General features: G+C 44.6%; 1 protein-coding gene across 1 annotated transcript in view; it reads right to left on the bottom strand.

Annotated features, from left to right (window-relative positions):
• The window catches only part of GABRR3 (gamma-aminobutyric acid type A receptor subunit rho3), a 96,353-nt gene extending 72,524 nt beyond the window's left edge, over nucleotides 1–23,829 (bottom strand). Inside the window, exon 1 of the mRNA XM_056559313.1 lies at nucleotides 23,420–23,829. Within this exon, the coding sequence (XP_056415288.1) occupies nucleotides 23,420–23,586 (167 nt within the window). The 5' untranslated portion in view covers nucleotides 23,587–23,829. The remainder of the gene's footprint in view (nucleotides 1–23,419) is intronic.
• Between the last annotated feature and the right edge of the window lie 984 nt (nucleotides 23,830–24,813).

Raw genomic sequence — 24,813 nt, 5'->3', positions numbered from 1 at the left:
ATAACACTGCAAAAAAAAAGTTAAAAAAAAGTGTTAATAAAGGTCATTTAACCCCTTCCCTAATAAAAGTTTGAATCACCCCCCTTTTCCCATAAAAAAAATAAAACAGTGTAAAAAAATAAATAAATAAACATATGTGGTATCGCCGCGTGCGTAAATGTTCGAACTATAAAAATATATTATTAATTAAACCGTACGGTCAATGGCGTACGCGCAAAAAAATTCCAAAGTCAAAAAAAGCGTATTTTGGTCACTTTTTATACTATTAAAAAATGAATAAAAAGTGATCAAAAAGTCCGATCAAAACAAAAATCATACCGATAAAAACTTCAGATCACGACGCAAAAAATTAGTCCTCATAATGCCCTGTACGTGGAAAAATAAAAAAGTTATAGGGGTCAGAAGATGACATTTTTAAACGTATAAATTTTCCTGCATGTAGTTATGATTTTTTCCAGAAGTGCGACAAAATCAAACCTATATAAGTAGGGTATCATTTTAACCGTATGGACCTACAGAATAATGATAAGGTGTAATTTTTACCGAAATATGCACTGCGTAGAAACGGAAGCCCCCAAAAGTTACAAAATGGCGTTTTTATCCGATTTTGTCGCACAATGATTTTTTTTTTCCATTTCGCCATGCATTTTTGGGTAAAATGACTAATGTCACTGCAAAGTAGAATTGGCTACGCAAAAAATAAGCCATAATATGGATTTTTAGGTGGAAAATTGAAAGGGTTATGATTTTTAAAAGGTAAGGAGGAAAAAACGAAAGTGCAAAAATGGAAAAACCCTGAGTCCTTAAGGGGTTAAAGGGAATGTGTCATCAAAAACTGACCTAATGTTTAAATGGGGTTTTTATGTTAACCATATTTTACAGAATATTTGGTGATGTTTTTTTCAAATTTTCCATTTTTCTATCTATAATAATCCTGAAATCTTGCATTTTCCATTCTGCGCACTAGGCCTAAAACTAAATTGCGACTTCCTGTTCTGTACAGATCATTTCCCAGTAATGTCTTTTTTTTTTTTTTTTAACACATACAGGATTACAGTGAAATGTAACAACAGTAAGATAGATACACACAATAACTTTTGCACAAAGAACAGTCTCCCCCTCCCTGTAGAATGACATCTGCAATTAAAGGGGTACTCCGCTGCTCAGCGTTTGGAACAAACTGTTCCGAACACTGGAGCCGGTGCCGGGAGCTTGTGACATTATAGCTTCACCCCTACATGATGTCACGCCCCGCCCTCTCAATGCAAGTCTATGGCAAGTCATGACATCATGAGGGGGCGGGGCTATGACGTCACATTTGTTCCAAATGCTGAGCAGCGGAGTACCCCTTTAATGCGAAACCATAGAGACTTTGCCGTGTGCATGAAAATTTGATGTTACACATTTTTTCTTTAATTTGCATAATAAAAACTAAATTTATCCTGTATTCGTTACAGTATATTGTGAAGTGGAAAACTATCTGTGAAGTTCTGTGAAGAGAATAAATATAAAATAGTCTCTTGTTTATTGAGTAAATGGCCCTGGAGAGTAATCTCTCTCATGTACGTTTGGTTAATGCTTTAAAATCTTCTTTGGAAGAGAACACGGACAAATAGCTTTGTAAAGGAGGGGGGGCATCTGCTCTCTGAGACCAGGGGGAATTGTAGGTTAATAACATATTCACTGTGGATTCTTTTCTAAAAGTCCCCTAGTCTTCCCAGCACCATCTGTCTGGGATGTGTCTTCTGTATATGCCTGCCGACTGCTTGTTTTGTTGCAGGAAAATATTTTAAGATACTGTAAGAAAAGAGTGAACCTTTCCAAAAATAAAGACTTAAAGTGGTACTCCGCTGCTCAGCGTTTGGAACAAACTGCTCCAAACACTGGAGCCGGCGCAGGGAGCTTGTGACATCATAGCCCCACCTCCTCATGACATCACGCCCCCTCTCATAGACTTGCATTGAGGGGGCAGCAGAGTACCCCTTTAAAGGGGTACGCCGCACCTAGACATCTTATCCCCTATCCCAAGGATAGGGGATAAGATGTCAGATCGCCGGGGTCGCGCTGCTTGGGACCCTGGGGATCGCTGCTGCACGTAATGACGGGCAATACAGGGGCTGGAGCCTCGTTATGTCACGGCTCCGCCCCTCGTGACATCACGGCCCGCCCCCGTCAATACAAGTCTATGGGAGGGGGCGTGGCGGTCGTCACTCCCCCTGCCATAGACTTACATTAAGGGGACGGGCCGTGATGTCATGAGGGGCAGAGCCATGACGTCACGCTGATCCGGCCCCTGTATCGCCCGTCATTACGCACAGAGCGAACTCGCTCTGTGCAGTAATGATGGTGGGGTGCCGAAGCGGCAATCCCGGGGATCCCCAGCAGCGGGACCGCGGCGATCTAACATCTTATCCCCTATCCATATGATGGCTATCCTACCATTGATAGGACTTATTGATCGCTTTTTATTCATTTTTAAATTATATAAAAAGTGACCAAAAATGCACTATTTTGGACTTTGGAATTTTTTTGCGCGCACGCCATTGACCGAGCGGTTTAATTAATGATATATTTTTATAATTCGGACATTTCCGCATGCGTTGATACCATATATGTTTATTTTTATTTTTATTTACACTGTGTTTTTTTTTATGGGAAAAGGGGGGTGATTCAAACTTTTAATAGGGGAGGGGTTAAATGATATTCATTAATTTTTTTTTCACTTTTTTTTTGCAGCTTTATAGGTCCCATAGGGACCTATAACACTGCACACACTGATCTTCATCATTGATCACTGGTTTCTCATAGGAAACCAGTGATCGACGATTCTGCCGCATGACTGCTCATGCCTGGATCTCAGGCACTGAGCAGTCATTCAGCGATCGGACAGCGAGGAGGCAGGTAGGGGCCCTCCCGCTGTCCTGTAAGCTGTTCGGGATGCCGCGGCTATCCCGAACAGCCCACTGAGTTAACCAGCAGCTTTCACTTTCGGTTTTAGCGCGGCTAAAGGGTTAACAGCACGTGGCGCCGCGATCGGCGCTGCGCGCTATTAGCGGCGGGTCCCAGCTTCACTATGACGCCGGGCCCGCCGTGATATGATGCGGGGTTACCGTGTAACCCCGCGTTATATCAGGGGAGCAGGACCAAGGACGTACCAGTACGTCCTTGGTCCTTAAGGGGTTAAAGACACCTGTCCACAACCTCAAACAGTCAAACTCCAAACTCCACTATGGCAAAAACCAAAGAGCTGTCGAAGGACACCAGAAACAAAATTGTAGACCTGCACCAACTGTGGAAGCAATTATTAGAAAATGGAAGGCATACAAGACCACTGATAATCTCCCTCGATCGGGGGCTACACGCAGGATCTCACCCCGTGGTGTCAAAATGATCACAAGAGCGTTGAGTAAAAAACCCAAAACCACACAGGGGGACCTAGTGAATGACCTGCAGAGAGCTGGGACCAAAGTAACAAAGGCTACCATCAGTAACACACTACGCTGCCAGGGACTCAAATCATGCAGTGCCAGACATATCCCCCTGCTTAGGTCAGTACATGTCCGGGCCCATCTGAAGTTTGCTATAGAGCATTTGGATGATCCAGAAGAGTATTGGGAGAATGTCATATGGTCAGATGAAACCAAAGTATAACTTTTTGGTAAAAACTCAACTTGTCATGTTTGGAGGAGAAAGAATGCTGAGTTGCATCCAAAGAACACCATACCTACTGGGAAGCATGGCGGTAGAGACATCATGCTTTGGGGCTGTTTTTCTGCTAAGGGACCAGGAGGACTGATCCGTGTAAAGGAAAGGATGAATGAGGCCATGTATCGTGAGATTTTTTTGTGAAAACCTCCTTCCATCAGCAAGGGCACTGAAGATGAAATGTGGCTGGGTCTTTCAGCATGACAATGATCCCAAACATACGACCCGGGCAATGAAGGAGTGGCTTAGTAAGAAGCATTCAAGGTCCTGGAGTGGTCTAGCCAGTTTCCAAATCTCAACTCCATAGAAAACCGTTGGAGGGAGTCCGTGTTGCCCAGCGACAGCCTTAAAACATCACTGCTTTAGAGGAGTTCTGCATCGAGGAATAGGCCAAAATACCAGCAACAGTGTGTGAAAACCTTGTGAAGACTTACATAAAATGTTTGACCTTTGTCATTGCCAACAAAGTGTATATAACAAAGTATTGAGATGAACTTTTGTTATTGACCAAATACTAATTTTCCACCATAATTTGCTAATAAATTCTTTAAAAATCCGACAATGTGATTTTATAGATTTTTTTTCTCATTATGTCTCTCATAGTTGAGGTATACCTATGATGACAATTGCAGGCCTCTCTCATCTTTTTAAGTGGGAGAACCTGCACAATTGGTGGCTGACTAAATACTTTTTTGCCCCACGGTAGGCCTGAGCTCATCTCTGGCAAAGTAAAGTGGTTTTCACAGCCATCCAGTCATTAGTCTGGTTAAATCTGTAACAAGCAACACTAATAAAGATTTACTACTTAAAGGATTTATACCCATCTGGACATTATAATCTGGATATTATAAACATTCTTGTTGAGGCTGTCGGATGTAGTCAGGAAGCCAAAAACAGCCAAGGCGGCTGTTTTATACAGTTTGTGTAACTTCCATCGATGTTAGTGTAAGTTGCGCAAACCATGCTACACTGTTTATGTTTGCTACACTGTTATGTTTGCTATGGGGATTTTCTCCTACTCTGGACAGTCCTTAAAATGGACAGAGATGTCAGCAAAGAGCACTGTGCTTGTGATGTCAGCAGAGAGCTCTGTGTTCCAAAAAGAAAATAATTTCCTCTGTAGTATTTAGCAGCTAATAAGTACTGGAAGGATTGAGATTTTTTTAATAGAAGTGATTTACAAATCTGTTTAACTTTCTGGCACCAGTTTATTTAAAAAAAAAAAAAGTTTTCCACCGGAGTACCCCTTTATCTCTTTCATTTTAAATCTACAGACCCATATGAAGGCTTTTCTCAGGACCAATTGTACTTTGTAATGACACCCTTCAATTTTCCATAATACAAGTAGAATATCCCAATAGTGGACACTCCCAGAGAAAGAAAACGTGTCCACTATTGAGAGATGTCCCCTATTGGGAAAAAAGGCCCCAGAATCTTTCTAAATAAGTGAATACTGTATTGAACTCACTCCAGAGTTAATAACCTATAAAACACGATAAAAAGCAATATTACAGTAAAATCTCCCGATGCCATTAAATCATCCCTTATCACCCCCTGTACTATTCCATCCCCCCTCCTGTGCCGTTTGATTCCCCCTCTTAATTGATCCCTTAATTCCACTTCATTCTTCCCCCTTTGAACCCTTCTGTGCCATTTTGTTCCCCCTTTACACCCTGTGCCAAATTCTCCCCACTAAGCCCCTGTGTCACATAATTTCCCCTCCCATGTGCCATTTCATTCCCCCTTTATTGCCCTCTGTGCAAATTCATCACCCCTTCTTTACCATCCCCTGTGCCATTTCTTCCCCCCTGTGCCATTTGATCCCTTTATCCCCCTGTGCCACTATATTCCCCCTGTGCCAAATCATTCCCCTCCCCTTACACTTTGTGCCACATCAATATTTCCCTTCCCTCTTCCCTCTTTACCTGGTCCGCAGGCTCAGGTGTAGGGGCTCTCAGTGGGTTTGACATTCTCCTGACGTCCTCTGTACTGCACGTAATGAGAGCAGCGGCTGCAGGCACTGACAAGTGACGTCAGGAGCCTCCCTCATCAGTGCCCACAGGCGCCACTGCACAGTGAGTGCAGCGCAGAGGACGTTAGCAGAACATTAAACCCACTGAGAGCCCCTGCACCTGAGTCTGCTGGCCAGGTAAGAAGAACAACAGGGGGAGGAGGGAAGGGGAAAAGTGATGTGGCACAAGGGGTGAGGGAGGATGATTTAGCACAGGGCACGGGGATAAAGGAAGATGAAATGACACAGGTGGAATAAAAGGGGGAAAGAAATGGCACAGGGCTTGGTAAAGAGGGGGTGATGAATCTGCACTGAGGGTTGTAAAGGGGGAATAATAGCAAAGGGGGGAGCAAGGGGAAATGATGAGGCACAGGGGTTATAATGGGGGATTATTTAGCTCGGGGGATCAGGGGGGTATACAAAAGCAGAATACCACTGTTTAAACAGCAGTCTTCTGCGCTGGGGAGCCTGGGTCCCTAACTGGGGTATTGTCTGTACCCCACTGACGGCAGCCCTGTGTACAAGGTAGGGCCGACACATAAGCCTGGTTGTCCTCTATTGGGAGCATTTTGTCCCCCTGTTGGAAGTGTTTTGTCTCCTATTGGTAGTGTTTTGTCCCCTGTTGGGAGTGTTTTGTCCCCTATTGGGTGTGTCCGTCTCCCCTATTGGAAATGCTTCCTATTTAGAGGGTGCAAATATATTAAGTTTTACAGGACTCTGCCGGGGAATAAAAAACGGTCCACTATTGGGAGGTGTCCGCTAAAGGAAATCTTACTGTATATACTGCGAAGCAAAAAAATATATAAATATTTATGAGGAAAAATTGAAAAGAATAAAATTTTGCTAATTTATGCTGTTTAATATACACTTAAACTAACATATTTTCTTGATTCTTCAGGTCTATATCATTACAATGATACCTTATTTGTATATATTTTTTTGTATGTGATTTCCTGGTTTAAAAATGTTTAAAAATAGGCGTAAAATTGCCCTGCTCTGACCCCTATAACTTATTTATGTGAACTTCTGATGTCATGTGACCAAAAACTGCAACTGTAGCCTTTGCTATATATATATATATATTTTTTTTTTCATACACGCCCATCACGAGATCAAGAACGCTATGTTTTAACAGTTTGTACAATTCCACACATGGTAATGTTAAATTTGATGCAACACCTTGCTGGTGTGAAACATCTGTCACTTTTATCATACTGCTAGCTCCATATCTGGAGTGATTTTACTGTATGAAGTGTAATGGATTTAATATATAATCATATATATTTTAATTGATAAAATGACTTATTTTACATCTACTTAGACCTTTGCTCAATATTAGCTGACCAGACAGAAATCAGCCTCTCTCCCACCAGTGCAGTGTAAGAATCAAGATTTAACTGTTTGCAGAGAGATAAAGTAATGTCAAAATGACATTTGGATATTTGAGGAGAAGAACAAGGTTAATAATTGCTTAGCACTTAGAAGCAAAACAAGTCAAACTTGCGCATGACAAAAAAACTATGTACATGTATCTTAAACACACACACACGTCACTAATGATTAATCAATAATGTGGGTGGTAATTTATGTTAATTCTGAAGTCTATATGAACCCCTGTGAAGTGCTGTAATTTCTGTAGTGAACAATGTGTCAGTGTGTTATTAACTTACTTCGATGCATGCATCAAATAATAATTGATTTGGACGGGAACAGATATCCACTAGGTCCTGAAGGAGAGTTCCACTTCAGTTGGGGCCCGAAAAGGAACTCCGAGTACTGGTACCGGAAGGCAGTCGCGAGAGGCAAGGCATTAAGCCAGACCAACTGGATACAGAAGGGACACCGATGAACCTGGTCAACTCTTAAAGTACGGGAGGACACATTTCTTGTTGTAACCTAGTCAGTACCTAGACAGGTAAAAGTTCTTGCTCAGAGTCGTTTTGCTGAACCTGTCATAAAGTGACTGTGATCTGTTGCCCGGGTATGTGTTTAGTGAGTGTGTGTGTTCTTGAGAAGAGGGCTGGGTCTCAGGGTGATTGAATAGGAAAGGCACTAATAACTGCTACTACAGATATTTCTGTTAATTAGAGCATTAGCATTAGGTGCTGGACACCAGTAGTTCAAACAAGCCACTGCAGTAAGGCATGTCTTGAACATACAGGAAAGTATAACACAAGAAGTTCCTCTGCCTATAAGACATTTCCATGACCTTCCCTGTCATAACTGTTTATGTGTGTGAATAGCATCCCAGCCAGAAGGACAGCTTCTGAGAGATTGAGTTCCGGAAAAAGCTAATAATCATCTCCAGTTAGTCTGTGAGAGAAGATATTAGTGAATTTGGCAGGGTGCCAGTAGTTAAATAGAGACACAGTGTATAGTTAGTGTCTCTGGTACGTGCACGTGCATAGGATTTCTCTTATAATAAGACATCTCTGTGACTTGTCCTAGTGTGTATATTGTATGTTATCTGTATATGTGTCATGTCATGTCCAAATTGTGTCTGTGGATTAATGCTAGCGGTTTCACATGGGGGTTAAAGATTGCTTAAAGTGATTAGCCCAGGTTATCCGAGTGAACTGTTGGGACGTCACCCAATTATACCAGAGTTAGAAGAGTTAGTGGTTTTTAGATTGAATGTGCACTTTCCAATAGAGGATTGGGAGCAAGGACTAGCTTTGGAAGAAATAGAAGGTAAAGCAAGAGAGAAGGGGAGTGAGCCAGTTAGGTGTCCCTGCCATCAAGAACAGCCAGAGGACTGTGAGACGGAAGAGCAGAATAGAGCAGAAGATCTGTTTGGGCTCCAACTGGGAGGTTCAAAGAAGTAAGGATGGGACAGAAACAGGTGAAGCCGGAGAGAAGAATTTTAACATGTGATCTGGTGGCAGAGAGAGTGGGTGAAGAAAATGTGAAAAAGTTGGGTAAACTAATGAAAATATGTAATATACAACCAGTAATGGGAGAAAGGTTGCAGCCAGAAATATGGCGGAAAATTCTCAGAGAGAAGAAAGGATTATTAGTTGCTAATAATTTGCTGAAGACAGCAGAAGCATGGTTTAATACAGCTAAATTTGTGCACAAGGAAAATTGGTTAGAACAAGAAACAGAACAGGGGGATAAGAAGGTATATGTGTACCATAAATGTCTTAATGCTGATGAAATGCCCCCCAACCTATACCTAAAAGTGTTTTCTATCAGCATTGGGATGCAAGTTTATTGCGTGAGCCTGATGATGTTAATTACAGAGTAGTTGCAGGAAATGGGCAACCAGTCCCTAGACATGGATACTGGGAGCCAACCATTCAGTTGGGAGAGCATGTACTTACCGGGCAGGGAGTGATTGTAACTAATGTGACAGATATGGGGTCTGCTGAGTTTATATTGGGGATGAAGAATTGTTATGAAGAATTGTTTCACTGAAGTGTTAGATGCCTTTCCTGCCTCTCTTCCCCATATGCCCTCTGCAGGCCAGCAGGCTGCACAGCACCACTTGAAAGTTCTACAGGCGGAGCAGAAGTTTGACAAAAAGTAAGGTGAAATCTGCAGAGTACGAGTTCAAGACATCAGGTCGGTGACCTTACAACCCAACACAGAGACCATCATCTGGTGTCTTGCATGTCCCGGAGTCAAGAATAAGGACTATCAAGCCCTGTTGGAACCTCTGCAATTGGAAGATCATCCTCTTGTTCGAGCTGAGAGAAGCCTTGTCACCAACGGGAGAGTCCTGGTGCGGTTAGTAAACCTGTCTGATTCTGCTACTGTCTTACCCAAATACACTCCTGTAGCCCAGCTGTACCTCCTAGAGTCAAAAGACATTGTGACAGAACGTCTGGTGGCCCGACAGCGTGCAGCTCAATTGACTGAAGGATCCAGTGTGAGCCCTCCAGAGCCCTGGTGGGCTCAACTCCAGTTTGGAGACGACACTACCCCAAGGGACCAAGTCAATGGAATCATCAATGTTGCCAAGAGGTACCATAAGGCTTTCAGCAAGCACCCCACGGACTTCGGGCAGACCTTAATGATTCAGCACTGAATCCTCTCAGGTGATAGCCCACCTATCAAGGAAAGACACTGTCCACTCACACCCAGTATGTTTCAGACTGTCAAGAAGATGCTGGCCGTCATGAAAGATGGAATCCAGGAAAGTCAAAGCCCCTGGGCAGCGCCACTTCTCCTAGTCTAGAAAAAGGACAGAACCATCTGCTTCTGTGTCAACTACAGGAAGTTGAACAATTTTACACACAAGGACACTTATCCATTGCCAAGAATTGAGGAGTAATTCATTGCCCTTGGGTCTGGCTGCTTATTTCTCCACCCTGGACTTAACCGGTGGATATTGGCAAGTGCTCATGGCTGTGGAGGATCAGGAAAAGATCGCCTTTGTGACACCCATGCGACTGTTTGAGCTTAAAAGTATGCCATTTGGGCTGTGCAATGCACCTGCTAGCGTCTGATGGAAAGGTGCCTGGGCCATCTGAATTTTCAAAGTGTCCTATTGTACCTGGACGATGTCATTGTGTATTCCAAGTCCTTCCAAGAGCACCTTAGCCACCTGTCAGCCATCTTCCAAGTCCTGATCAAGCATGGGCTGAAGATCAAACCATCAAAGTGTCACTTGCTCAAACCTCAGGTCGTCTATTGGGTCATGTTGTCAGCGCAGAGGGATTCCAGCCTAATCCTGAAAAGGTGGAAGTTGTCAAGAACTGGCCAACCCCGCGCACGGTGAAAGATGACAGGAGCTTCCTGGGGTTTGCCGGCTACTACCCCCGTTTTATTCCCCACTTCGCCCAGATTGCAGAACCCCTCACAGCTCTCTTACGGGGTATGGTGAAGGAGAACTACAATGGAAGAATACCTGTTGAATGGGCCGTAGAGCAAGAGGCGGCGTTCTGAGCTCTCAAAAGTCTGCTGACAGAACCACCCATCTTGGTGTATCCAGACTACAGTCAGCCATTCCTGCTGTATACTGATGCCAGTTTCGAAGGTCTGGGAGCTGTCCTGTCCAAAGTCCAGGAAGGGTGAGAGCGAGTAATTGCCTATGCCAGTCGTAACCTGCCAAGAGCAGAGAAGAACTATGCAAATTACAGTTCATTCAAGTTGGAACTTCTTGCCCTGGTGTGGGCCATGACCGAAAAGTTCAAAGACTATTTGGCTGCCACGCCATTTACTGTCTACACGGATAATAACCCGCTGGCCCACCTGAACACTGCCAAGTTGGGTGCCATCGAGCAGCGTTGGGCTTCAAGATTAGCCAATTACAGTTTCACCATCAAGTACAGAAGCGGCAAGTCGAATGTCAATGCCGACGTACTTTCCAGGATGACGATGTCCCCATTCTACCAACGGTTCGTGAACCAGAATGTTGTGACCACCCTCATGGACGGTGAACCCAGGTCCGAAAAGGTCAAAGAACACCTATATACCTGGAAGACTCTTCAGGGTGAAAGTCAAGTCATGGGGGATCTGTTGGACTACCACCTGTCTATGCCGGGCCAAGTGTGACTACGAGCTTAAACATCTGTGGCGACAGAGGAAGCAACTGTTTGTGCACAAAGGACTGTTGTACTGAAACTCTTCGGATCCGGTCTCTGGTGATCGACTTCATCAGATTCTGGTTCCCCGAAGAGATGCGGCGATGGTCCTCCACGCATACCATGATCAGTTGGGACACTTTGGAGTCCACAAGACTAAAGCTACTGTCACGGGAAGATTCTATTGGATCGGAATGCAGAGTGACATTGAGAAATGGTGCAGAGAATGTGCTGTCTGTAACATCATCAAGAACGTGCACAAGGACCCAAGAGCACCCCTCCATTCCATCCAGAGTGAAGGGCCTAACCATGTTGGTTGCGCTAGACCATGTCAAGTTGTCTCCTATCCGGTCTGGGTATACTTATGCTCTCACCATGGTGGATCACTACTCCAAATGGGTTATCGTTGTCCCCGTCAGAGATCTCACAGCCAAGACAGCGGCCCAGGTGTTCTACTCCAATTGGGTGCAAACTCTTGGGTGCCCGGAGTCCATCCTAACGGACTGTGGAACGGCCTTCGAGGCCAAACACTTCCAAGAGCTATGTCAATTCCAGGCCTGCAATCACCACCAGGGGAACGGGCTCTGTGAGCGCATCAATCAAGTCTTTATCCACATGTTGCGAGCAGCCTCTGTGTCAAGTCTAGAGTAGCCCTGACTGCTGCTTGAACCATCGGAGATCTATAATAGCACAGTCCACTGTTCTACGGGGTATACCCCTTTCTATTTGATGATGGGGCGACATGGGCAGCTGCCTAAAGGCAAACATTTGGGCTCCAAGCCCCGTTCATCAACTCTCCGCAAGCCTCCCTGGAGTGGGTCTCTGACAACCAGAGAAGATTCCTAGAGGCTAAAGAAATTGTCAGCAAGAAGATGGGTGAGGCCCAGCAGAGACAACAGGAGGACTATAACCGTCATGCTTCTGCCAAACCACTTCAATTGGGCGATAAAGTCTGGCTGCGGTAGTTTCCAAGGACCCACAAGTTAGACTCTATCTGGGAGACAGAACCGTACACGGTGAAGGCCATACCCTATCTGGAATCTGCTGTATACGAAGAACAAAAGACTGGGTATGAGTCGCAGGTTGTTCACCGAAACCGAATCAAGTTGTGTCTGAAAGAAGATCTACCAGTGCTCCCAGCGCCACCTGGGTACTTTCCAAGCGAAGGAATCCACTCATCCATGGATTTCCCCATGTTTTCTCCAACCCAGCCTGCGATCTTCTGTGTCTCACCAGCACCGGTTCAGCCTACTCTAGTCTCTGCACCAGTCCCAGTCTTGTCACCATTGACTTTGGTCTATACACCAATCTCTAGAGAACCAACTCTTTCTCCAGCCTCTCCAGTATAGATGCCAGTGACTCTGGGCCCTACCAGTCCTGAACTAACACCAGCTCTTGAGTTCACTGAGGACGAACCAGCTGCGGCCTCGGAAGTTCCAAGAGCTCCAGAAGACGCAATCGTTCCAGATACCCCTGAGGTGGTGTTGCATAGATCCCAAAGGTCTACTCAAGGATAGCTTCCCGCTAGATATAGGGAGTAAAAAACAGTATCACACATAGTCCAATTAATCTAGTCAGTCTACAGTATACAGTGTGTATATAACCTTTGTCAAAATGTCTAGTCAGGACTGCATCTAACGTGTCCATTACCAGTCCATATTGTCGAAATGTTTATATGCATCTAAAATTTTTCCTGTCCCCGTGTACAGGGTGCTCTCCTGGCCAGAGGGTTCCTCTGCAACTTAAGTAAAGCACTTAGAGACACAGAAATGCTGTATATAGAGGTAACAATGGTGTGTTGTATAAAATATGTATAGAGTTCTTGGGAGAAGTGTTTTAGTACCGAAGGGCCCCAGTCGCTAAGGCATTGGGTAAATAGCCTCCAGCAGCCCAATCCACAATTTATGTGTTTCAGTGTCTAAGGTATGTTATCAATGCAGTTGCAAGTGTAATAAATCCCACATGTTTACCAATTTATTTCCCAAAGGAAATGGACATTTCTAAAGTGCTACATGGACTCATCCTCTGCTGTTATTTACTACCCAGACCTGTGAAGGACATTTTATACAAATATGCCCCAGGAACTGTCACTAGGCCCCAGTGGCCACTTCTAGTCGTCCGCCCTCCAGCACTGGGTGCCGAGGACGGCTGTGCTTAAGAGGGGGAATTTGTGGTTCCACGGTATGGGAGGTGTCACCCCGTACCTTTGCTGCCCTGTCAGGCAGCCTCCCTATAGTGGGCCCCTTTACATCTGTCCCCCCATGTAAATATGTTTCTAATGTATTATACCATGTAATGTGTTCAGAAAGCATTGTCACTTTAAGACTGTTTACCATGTGACTTGTCATGTGATTGTTACCCAGGTGGTACCAGTGACCAGGGGATCCCAAGGGTGGCCTATGGGCTTCCTGCTAGTCTCCCCCATGGGAGGAGCTAGCTCATGCTCTTTCCTTGCTCTCTTGCTTCCTGCTGAGGCCCAGTGCAGTCGAGTCTAGGTGTGTGTCCAGAGTCATAGGATGCTTCAAGTCCAGTCTGCAGCTAGAAGTAAGCCACAGTCTCAGTATTGTCAGTCATCAGTCAAGTCAGTCACAATCACCATTTGTCAAGTCAACTGGCCTGCATTAAAATGACCCCATCTACTACAAGTCTTAGCAAGCCCTTAAGGTCTCTGAGTCACTGGTCACCTCCGTAGGCCCTGACTGAACTGTATAGACTTTACAATCTGTCTAAGCTCAGTAAAGCTACCGTTATCGGTAACTTGGCATCCGAGTCATTATTGCCCCTGTGCCTAGCCCAGGAGCTACCGGTCTACCTTCGGGTGGTATCGAGGATAAACCACGCCCTGGCGTCACGAATACAAGGGGTAAATGCCATCTGCTTGTAGGGTAATTCAATCTGCCAATACTGGACACAGTTCAGTCTGAGGGGATACTTTAGGTGTACACCCGTATCTTGTTTGTGACGCCATAAGTTGTGGTAGAGGGTGTGATGCAAAGGGCAGATGGAACTACCCTGGGGCAGATGGCATTAACCCCTTGTATTCGTGATGCCAGAGTGTAGTTTATCCTCAATACCACCCGAAGGTATACCGATGGATCCTGGGCTAGGCACGGGGGCAATAATAACTCCGGTGTCAAGTTACGGACAACGGAAGCTTTATTGAGTGACAAATGGAACAGTCTATACAGTTCAGCCAGGCCCACGGAGGTGACCTGTTACTTCAGAGACTTTAAGGGCTTGCTGGGACTTGCAGCAGATTTGGACAATTTTAGTGCAGGCCACGCTGACTTGACAATAGATGACTGTGACTGATTTGACTTGACTTGAGAATGACTAATCTGTGACTGTAGTTTACTTGTAGACTTGAAGGCTTGTGGCTGCAGGACGGACTTGAGGCCTCCTATGGACTCCAGACACACTCTAGGACTTGACTGCCCTGGACCTCCGCAAAGACTTAACTGGAAATCAAGAGCATAAGAGAGCGAGCTATCTCCACCCAGGGCTTATATGGGAGAGACTAGGAGGGGTCCCATAGGTCACATGCTCATTGACACCTCACGGGGTTACACTCACATGACAACTCACATGACAACTGGTGATCACATGTTAACATTTCTTAAAGCAATAACACTCATATTTATTTTACAGTATAACACATGGCTGAAAATATATCTACATAAGAGAACAGGTGTCGGGGGCCCAGGGGACACTGCAGGGAGGCTGCTTGACAGGGCAGCAAGGGTACAGGGGTATAACTCCTGTACTGGTCCACCACACGTGTTTAGCCAGCATATGGTAAGAAAAATGACCTTGAGGGTAGGGTCACATGCAACGGATCCGCAGCGTATTTTACGCTGCAGATCTGTCGGTGACCTGACCCATTTTGTGCCTCCAGCTGTTGTCATTCCCGTTCCCCCGCCTCGCTCCGCCCCCTGCCTGCTCGCAGCGGCCACTGCTACGAGCAGCCGCACAGGGGGTCTGCGAGTTGGCGAATGCACGCTGACATCGCGGAGCACTGCGCATGTGCAGTGTACTCAAACATCGCGGCTGCTCCGCGATGTCTGAGTGGACTCGGCAACCCGCAGGTCCTCTGTGTGGCTGCTCGTAGCGGCGGATTGCTGCTGCGATCAGGCCAGGGACAGAGCAAAGTGGGGGAACGGGGGTGGCAACAGCTGGAGACACAAAATGGGTCAGGTCACCGGCAGATCTACAGCATAAAATATGCTGCAAATCTGTTACGTGTGACCCTGCCCTGAAAGGGTAAAATCACCTTAAGGGTAGGGTCCCACGGAACGTATCCACAACGTATTTTACGCTGCAGATACACCGATGAAGGACCCTACAGTGTGCTTCCAGCTGTGCCTGCTTGTAGCAGCATTCTGCCGCTATGAGCAGACACAGTGTACTCATGCACATCGCAGCTTCTGTCGGCCTACCTCAGGGAGCAGGAGGAGCGGTCGTGATGTCTGTGAATACACTGCACATGCGCAAGGCAACTCACAGATCGGTGTGTGTATGCTGTGGATCCATTCCGTGTGACCCTATTCTAAGCGTACGTTCACACATGCATATTTTTGCTTCAGATTTGCTGCAGTAGATTTCGCTGCCCATTGACTTCAGTGGGTAGCAAAATCTGCTACAGCAGATCAGCAGCAGTGAAACACACTGTATTCTGCTGCATATTTTTTGCAGATGATTTTGCCACCCATTGACTTCAAATATGCAGCAGTAAAGAGGCAGCTAAATATGGCTCGTGTGACCATACCCTAAAAGGTTATATCTTTGGGAGGACTCCAGGAGGAGGTAGAGCTATCAGCTCCTTTTTGAATGGGCACTGTCAAAATCAAAAACTTTTTATATGTTGTACATCTTAGGAAAACATTAACCTTTCTAATATACTTCATAAACATTTTACAATCTTTTTTATAGAAATCATGGCTAATATAAAATATGACTAGGGGTCCCCATTCCATCCAGAACATAATCCTGTCCGGCTTCAGCATCATCTTTGTCCCAGCTGAAGCACAGGCAGGGACAAGGTCCAGTAAGTGCAGGTATAATGTCCCAGTACAGGACATGATCCTGCACTACACTTAGGCCTTGTCAGTTCACTACACTTAGGCCTGGGGTCTCTCCTGCAGTGTCTCCCCTGCTGTTACTTTAATGTTTTTTATTGTACTATATGTATAGTCAGTATAAAGTTATGTATTTTGTGTATAAGGTGTTTAGGACCTGTGGAGGTCACATGATATGTTCACATGATGTTGTCACATGTTACCCAGAGGGCACCAGCTAAACACATGACCTGCAGCTTGACCTATGGGCTTCTAGTACAGCCTCCCTGCTGCAATCTGCCTCTTTTTTCTCATTCTGCTGAGGACAGCAAAGCACAGACCTCACAGATCCTGTGTCCAGTACACCTGGAGGCCATAAAGCCTGCACACCAGCCACATTGTCAGTAAGCCATCTCATCTATGTCTGTGGTCTCTACTAAAGTCAATACACTGAGCAAGTCTATTCTAGTCTGCGTGGTTGAACTAAAGTCTTTTACAATAACTACAAGTCCCAGCAAGCTGCAGGGCCCTTTCTGTGTTACTGGTCGACTCTCTGGGATTCTGGCCGAGCTGTAGAGACTATAACAACTGTCTGACCTCAGTAAAGCCTCCGTTGAACCATAACCTGGCCGTGGACTCTCATTTCACTGCCTTAGCAATTGGGATAGTGGAGATATCGTTTGGGTGGTTCTCGATAACGAAAAACCACTCTGGCGTCACAAACATTAGGGGTTTATAACACCTTGCCCCTGGGGTTAATACCATCTGTCCCAACCACCTACACCGCTACACCCCGTGGTCCCGCTATTCACCGTAGCTCATCACACAGGCAGGACTAGAACTACTCTGCGGCATGAAAACAGAGAGGAGGGGGTTTCAGAACAGCCTGCAGTGATTGATTGAAGAGACCCAGAACAGCACAGCAGACTAAGGGAGGAAGTGAATGCATGGTGAGTTTGGGTGAGCTCAGTACGTGCCTGGGACACCCCTTCCTGAGCAGTGGATGTCAGAATGAGTGAGCAGCAGAACAGATGGATTTGTGAGCCAAAAAACTGAATCTAGATACATACAAAAGACAAGTAAAGAATCTTCATGACCTAGTAAGTAAGTAACATACATAAGGAATAATGTATTTCTGTAATATGTACACTGTACACTGATTTACTACTGTTTAATTCTAAAAGAGTGTGAACTTAGACTAGACAGTCTGCGAAAGTTCCAGATTTATCATAGTGGCTAAAGCTATATGATAAATCTTTTGTAAATTCTGTCACATTTACAAAAGTAAATCTGCCTAAATGTATGTGGGCTGAAAGTAGGTTGCAGGTGTCCGTGGAGAGGGATAGACCCAAAAATCCGACTTTTGTGCAGCGCTTCTCCGGGATGGAACAAATGATGTCGGAAAAGATGCTGTGTAAACTTTTTATTTTTCAAATTACAATAGTAACATGGGCCACAAAAGTTACACAGATTTGGGATATGCTGGACAACGCGTTTCTAGAGGGGATTCCTCTCTTCGTCAGGTCCCAGGGGCGAAGGACAGCCTGCACTCACTGCTGTGCTGCTTACTCTTACAGCCTGCACTCACTGCTGTGCTCCCTACACTTACAGCCCATACCCACTGTTGTGATGCCTACACTTGCAGCCTGCACTCACTGCTGTGCTGCTTTCTCTTACAACCTGCAATCACTGCTGTGCTGCCTACACTTACTGGGTGCGGGGAGTCAGTGCAGCCACATTTCAGACGCTAAAGGAAGCCTGCCCCTCCAGTGCCCAACACCTGGTTGCGCTGACTCTACCTCCCCATAAGTGTACATCAGCGAGGCAGGCAGCACCAGCATTGCGACCCCCTTCTGGCCAACAAATACCAAAGCAATAATTATATCCCAGTAGGAGCATTGGTGGCCACATTCCTGTCACTGTGAGATCTTAGCATGTACAGTGTGATGAAAGGAACCAAACTCCTATCACCCTCAGCAGACTGTACAGGAGGAGAAATATATTATATTGTATGTGGATGGGGTGTCTATAAAGGGTGTACACACGGGTACCCCAAAATCTTCTATTGCCTGGGGGCCCTATGAGGTGTCAGTCCATCCCTGTCCCAATCTGTATATATCATCCTCAGTAAAACAAAATGGGGGACATTTATCAATCCACGCCAGCGGCACAGATCCTCTAAAGTCATTTTTGCACAGAAATTAAGCTGCTTGTTAAAATTACAAAAATTTACAACTTTATAGTATCTATACCCCTCACACCAAGGGGGCGTGAAGGAAGCTAAAGGAGGCTGGAAGGGGGCTTGGTTTGAAATGAAAGAGGGGTGTCAGGGGGTGTGCCCTCCTCATATGTGACTTGCAACATCTAAAGTCACAGAAATATATTTCACCTTAAAACGTGGTGTATATTTGTGTACCAGGCACAATGGCAGCAACAGGGCCTATGAGGATATTATGAGGTGTGTGCCTTTTAGTACAACCAGCAGACAAAAAATGGGTGGAACTTTATGTGAGGCCCACCAAAATGCTGCAGATGATACATGTATCTATATGTTCTTAGTACATCAGATGAGTAACTAACAGGTGTGCAGAGAACGTAAGAATGCCTATGCCGATGCCTATTATATCCCAGTCAAGACATATATATCCCTATAAGGCTATGTTCACACGGCGGAAACATTTTCAGGGTGGACATTCCACAAACAGCAGGTGCAGGCAATGACCATCTCCATAGATGGCATTGCATTTCAGAGCGGATTCCGCAGAAAGAATTGATACGCCAATTCTTTTTGTGGAGGCCAGAATCAAAATGTGCACTGTGCAGAAAAATCCCTATGAAAACAATGGCATTTACGAGTGTAATTTTTCCTCTGGATTTTGCTTGTAAATTCCACCGTGTGAACATAGCCTTATACAAACCCCAGAATATCAGACCTGAACATTTTTATTCCATTCCTTTTACTGTCCAGGCAACTCTTTATAGGCTCTTTCAAAAAATAAACACCTGATATGAGAAATGCCTTCACTCCCATTGCTTAAAAGGTACCATAGTTTTTGACATGTCAATGGGGTCTGGGTGTTCAGACACTGACCAATGGCTAGAACTAGTAGGGATAAGCATGCAGCTGAGCTCTTCCCACTCTCTTTGCACGGCCCCATATAGTGACATTATAAGGCCATCTTGGTCTTGGTCAAAAGTACCTTTCAAGCAATGGAAAAGTAAAGGCATTGCCCATAGAAATCAGTCATTATATTGGTTGAATTTTTTTATGACAAAATACTTGTAAAAAAAAATTTGCTAGTCCAGTGTCATTGCTCTTCCTGCAAAAAGTCAAACATTACAGCTGCGAGGAAAAGGTTGTGCAAGTGTGTCTTATCCTAAGCATCATTTTACGCTAATATGTCACTTATATTTTTTAGCAATAAAGTCAAGATACTGATACATATTCTTATACTTAGTATATACATATACTTATTATTTGCTTTTATGTTCAACAGGACGAGGGGGGGATTTACCTAATAGTGTGTGTGTGTGTGTGTGTGTGTGTGGGGGGGGGGGGTTACCTATCTTCTTACCTACTGGTGGGGTATTATCTACCTACCTACTAGGGAGATTCCCCACCTGCCTAATGATAGCATCTACCTAATGGTGGCAAATTAACTACACACCCCAACTTAATCCCCCTACCCCAATAAGCTCACCTACTCCTTCATAGTATTCAGGGCACCAAGGGAGGCATTATTTGGGGAACTGAGTGTAGGGAAAAGTTAGGAAATGTTCTGGAAATACGCGGAGCCTAACATGTTTTTCTGGCAGATTCTGTGGTGACGAGTCATGGTTGGCAGAAGACTTCTTGGTGGTCAGAGCCAGACAGGGAAGAGCCAGACAGAGCCAGACACCCCCTGTGAGTTACTACATGTACCTGCACTGAAATCTGTTATACAGTCTACAGTGCTCGTGTAGCTCTGGGATCACCACTATACTGTATGTTAATCCGTGTACAGTGGTTTAATCAGTATCTGTATGGTGATGTTATCCAGTCACTATATGGTGGTTATGGTAGTGGTCATGGTGGATGCAATTATTTGTTTCTCGTATAGTGGTGTTATTGGTGATACTGGTCAGTGTCTAGTGATTTTATTCAGTATTAGTATGGTGGTATTATCCAGTCAATAAATTATGGTAATGGTAGTGGTCATAGTGTGTTGCAATAGTGTGTTTTTTTTTTTTTTTTTTTTTTTTTTTAATAACAGTGTGATGTCCCAGTACGGGATGTCATCCTACAGTCCTATCAGCTTGAGTCCCTGTACGTCTTCAGGGCTCACCTGCAGTGACCCCCCATAAAGTGTATAGGTTGTACATAAAGTGTAAAGGACCTTTGATATGGTCACATGGTTATTAGTCACATGATAATGTTGACATATGTTAAAGTCACATGTTTTGTTACCCAGAGAGCACCAGGTGACCTGCAGTTAGCCTATGGGCTCCTTGCTCAGCCCCCTTTATAAGAGGGGAGGTACTACAATCTCTCTCTTGTGATTCACTTTATGCTGAAGTCAAGTCCAGTCCAGACGTCTCAGAGCCAGTGTCCAGCACATCTGGAGGCCTCAAGCCTAAATTGCAGCCACAAGTCAGTAAGTCAAGTCATCTCTGTCTGCTGTCACTACCTTCAGTCAAGTCTATTATAGTCAGCGTGGCTGCGCTCAAGTCTGTCAAGTCACCGCAAGTCCCAGCAAGCTGCTAGGTCCCCTGTGTTAGTGGTCACCTCTCTAGGATCTTGGCCGAACTTTATAGACTGTGAAACCTGTCTAACCTTAGTAAAGCTACCATTAACCTTAACCTGGCCTTGGACTATTATTTGCCCTGCCTAACCTAGGACTTGTGGTACTACCTTCAGGCAAACCACGCCCTGGTGTCACGAACACTAAAGGGTTAACACCATCTACCACTGGGCAACACCATCTGCCCCTCACCTTGCACCCTGACAACACAACATTATGATGGTATTAGTCACTGAAGTAGTAATATGTTGTCTGGTGTGAAGTTATTATTTTATGTTATTAAACACTGTCAGGCCCAAAGCCTGATTATGGAAACATGCATGTGTTTTTATTGTATCTGTGTATAACCTAAGACCTGGGGGTGAGAGGTCATTCAGACTGTGGGTTTGTGTATTGCATTTTATTGGGGGTCTGGCTGTTTGTTTACATCTCCTTTGAAGTCAAAGGCTTTTTTGAAGTCATGCACCCTGGTCTCATCATATAATCAAACAGATAAGGGGCCAGGAAGAGAGAAAAACCCCTGGTGGGATCAGAGGGGAGGGGGGAATGGAGTCTCCCTTCCAAAAAGGCAGATATATATATATATATATATATATATATATATATATATATATATATATAGCACTGTGATACCTTTTATCAGATTAAATGTTTAATTAATCAGCTCTGGTCTTTGATCTCTAAATATATGAGCTCACCTTTCTGAAGGCAGCTCTGGTGGAAACACGTTTATCTAAGGGTTAATTTGTTGACTTTCTGGGACTAGTAGTGGATACCCAGAGGTCTGGTGGCCTTAACCCTTGCACCACCACACTCTCTCTAGCGTCTTGGCTGGACCGATAGGGTGTGATCGTGACAACTGGTGGCAGCGTCAGGATATATTTAGAGATTTTTAGTGCTTGCTGGATTTTACCTGTAAGGAAATCTTAGCACTAAAAAGAAATTGCATACATATTCTTGTGTGTAAATTCCAAAGACAGAGCTCAGTGCTGGTTTAAAAGACATACAAAAAGAGTGCAAGACAGTTCTGTCCTCTCCATCTCCTGTTTTACCTCCTCTGTCTCATCTCGGAAATATGGAGGCGTATCGCAAGCAGTCCAAGCCTGCACTGGAGCTAATGTGCCAAGAAAAGGACATCCCTTACTTTTACTTCTACTTATATGGGCCTTTATGGGGGCTCATTTTTTGCACCCTGATCTGCAGTTTTTACCAGTACCATTTTTGATGTGACTTTTTGATAATTTTTTTTATTATTAAATTCGGGAGTTGCCATTAGATACTAACTACAACTCCCAGCATGCCCTGATACAGCCTGTGGCTCAGCAGCTGCCCCAAACAAAAAACTACAACTCCCAGCATGTTGGACTATATAGTAGTATATATACTAGTATAGGTCAGTGTTTCCTAACCAGGGGTGTCTCCGGCTGACACAAAACTACAACTCCCAGCATGTTGGACTATATAGTATATACACTAGTATAGGTCAGTGTTTCCCAACCAGGGGTGTCTCCAGCTGACGCAAAACTACAACTCCCAGCATGTTGGACTATATACTAATATATAGTATAGGTCAGTGTTTCCCAACTAGAGGTGCCTCCAGCTGTTGCAAAACTACAACTCCCAGCATGTTGGACTATATACTAGTATATAGTATAGGTCAGTGTTTCCCAACTAGGGGTGCCTCCAGCTGTTGCAAAACTACAACTCCCAGCATGTTGGACTATATAGTAGTATATACACTAGTATAGGTCAGTGTTTCCCAACCAGGGGTGTCTCCAGCTGACGCAAAACTACAACTCCCAGCATGTTGGACTATATACTAGAATATAGTATAAGTCAGTGTTTCCCAACTAGGGGTGCCTCCAGCTGTTGCAAAACTACAACTCCCAGCATGCTGGGAGTTGTAGTTTTGTAACAGCTGGAGGTGGTCTGGTTGGGGAAACCCTGGTATAGTATATGGTGCAACATTCCGTGAGTTGGAGGATTGGCTGGAAAAATACCGGTCATTGCATTGCCAGTATTTTTGATATAAAAACACCGGCAGGGTGGCCTAAATACTGGCTGTGCCTGTAAAATACCAGCCAGGTGGCAACCCTATTCTATACTAAAAAGGCCTTCCCTAATCCCAAGTGTGCACAGGCATTAAACATCTTTTATATACTATTTTGTTTGCCATGAGTAAAAAGAAGACAATAAGACCTGCATCTTAATCTGTTACCATAGATCCATTATACTCTTGCTAACAATGTGCACAATGACATCAGGACCCTCCATCCATATCAATACCTCATGTGCATGTATAACAAGTAACATGAAATACAGAAAGATTGATCTTCTTACTTTGCATTCTTGCGACTGTCTCTCAGGGGCACTGGGTGAATCTCCTCTTTCTGGTGATGGTGGTGCTGATGATGAGCGTGGTCCTTCTGTCTTTGCTGATGGAACCCATTGAGGACAGCCCCTGGCCACAGACTTGAGAGTAGAAGCAATTTAATGATGAGGACCATTTCTTCCAGAGCAGAGGAGTTGGTCTATTCCTCCGGGCCCTCAGAGAATCTTCATTTCTTTATGGTCACTTTCCTGCCATACAAGCATTCCCGGGAAAACGTAACAAGCACATACCCAAGGATGATTATCCCGTTTTATCCAGACTAAAGCAAATGACAACTCTCCAGGCTTTTCCCTCTAACACATTCGCACGGATACATCCTCTGCCCTCTACCAGGAATTCCTAAATGCAATGAGGAAAACAAATCACGAAATCTGCTTGTCAGGTCACTGGAACATCATCCGGCCGAGTTCTTCTCCCTGTGTGGAACTACATAAGCTCAACACGGGGCTTACCCACCCACACAGTACATTCTCAAACATACTCCAGCATGGAAAAGAGTGATGTGGGCATTTAATCTCCTTAATCCTACACACGCCATTAAAAAAAAAAAAAAAAATCTTCAATACACTACAAAATCTGGTCTTATTTTGTGGAGGTCATGGGATTTAATCTCAGCTATACATCTTGAGACTCATTTTTCAAAGGGTTATTTTTCTGTAAATACATAAGCACACAATAACCTCCAATGGTATGGGGTCATATGCAATCAAGCATATAACACGACGAAAGGAAGCGTATATTGATCAATAATAAATAAAGTTTATTAACATATATGCAGCGCCTGAAGTTTCGTCACCAGACTTCTTCCGGGGTGTCTGGTGATGAAACGTCGGGTGCTGGAGGCCTGTTACTGGAGTATATGATCTGATTAAAGGGATATACCAGGATTTTTTTTTTATTTGACTATGCTACAGGGGATGTGAAGTTAGTGTAGTTCATAAAACTAAAATCGATGACATTCGTGATGAAATCCTCTCCCAGTCCCCTAAAAGTTCTGATCCAATTCCCAGCCACGTCTCCTCTTCATCACTCTCAGTTTTTGAGCCTGTAACGGAGGATGAGGTTTCCAGGCTCACTACCTGCTCTAGTGACCCCATGCCTTCACACCTCATCCAGTCTCTCTCTCCTGCTATCAGCTGTCACCTAACTAAAGTCTTTCCCTCCTCCTTCAAACACTCTATCATAACCCCACTATTGAAAAAACCATCTCTGGACCCGTCCTGTGCAGCCAACTATCGACCCATCTCAAATCTCCCCTTTATCTCCAAACTCCTGGAACGCTTGGTCTACTCCCGCCTTATCCGCTATCTCTCCGAGAACTCTCTCCTTGACCCCTTACAGT

This window comes from Hyla sarda, chromosome 2 (genome assembly GCF_029499605.1).
Source record: "Hyla sarda isolate aHylSar1 chromosome 2, aHylSar1.hap1, whole genome shotgun sequence".
In the NCBI taxonomy this organism is placed as follows: domain Eukaryota; kingdom Metazoa; phylum Chordata; class Amphibia; order Anura; family Hylidae; genus Hyla; species Hyla sarda.
This window is presented reverse-complemented; position numbering and strand designations above follow the sequence as displayed.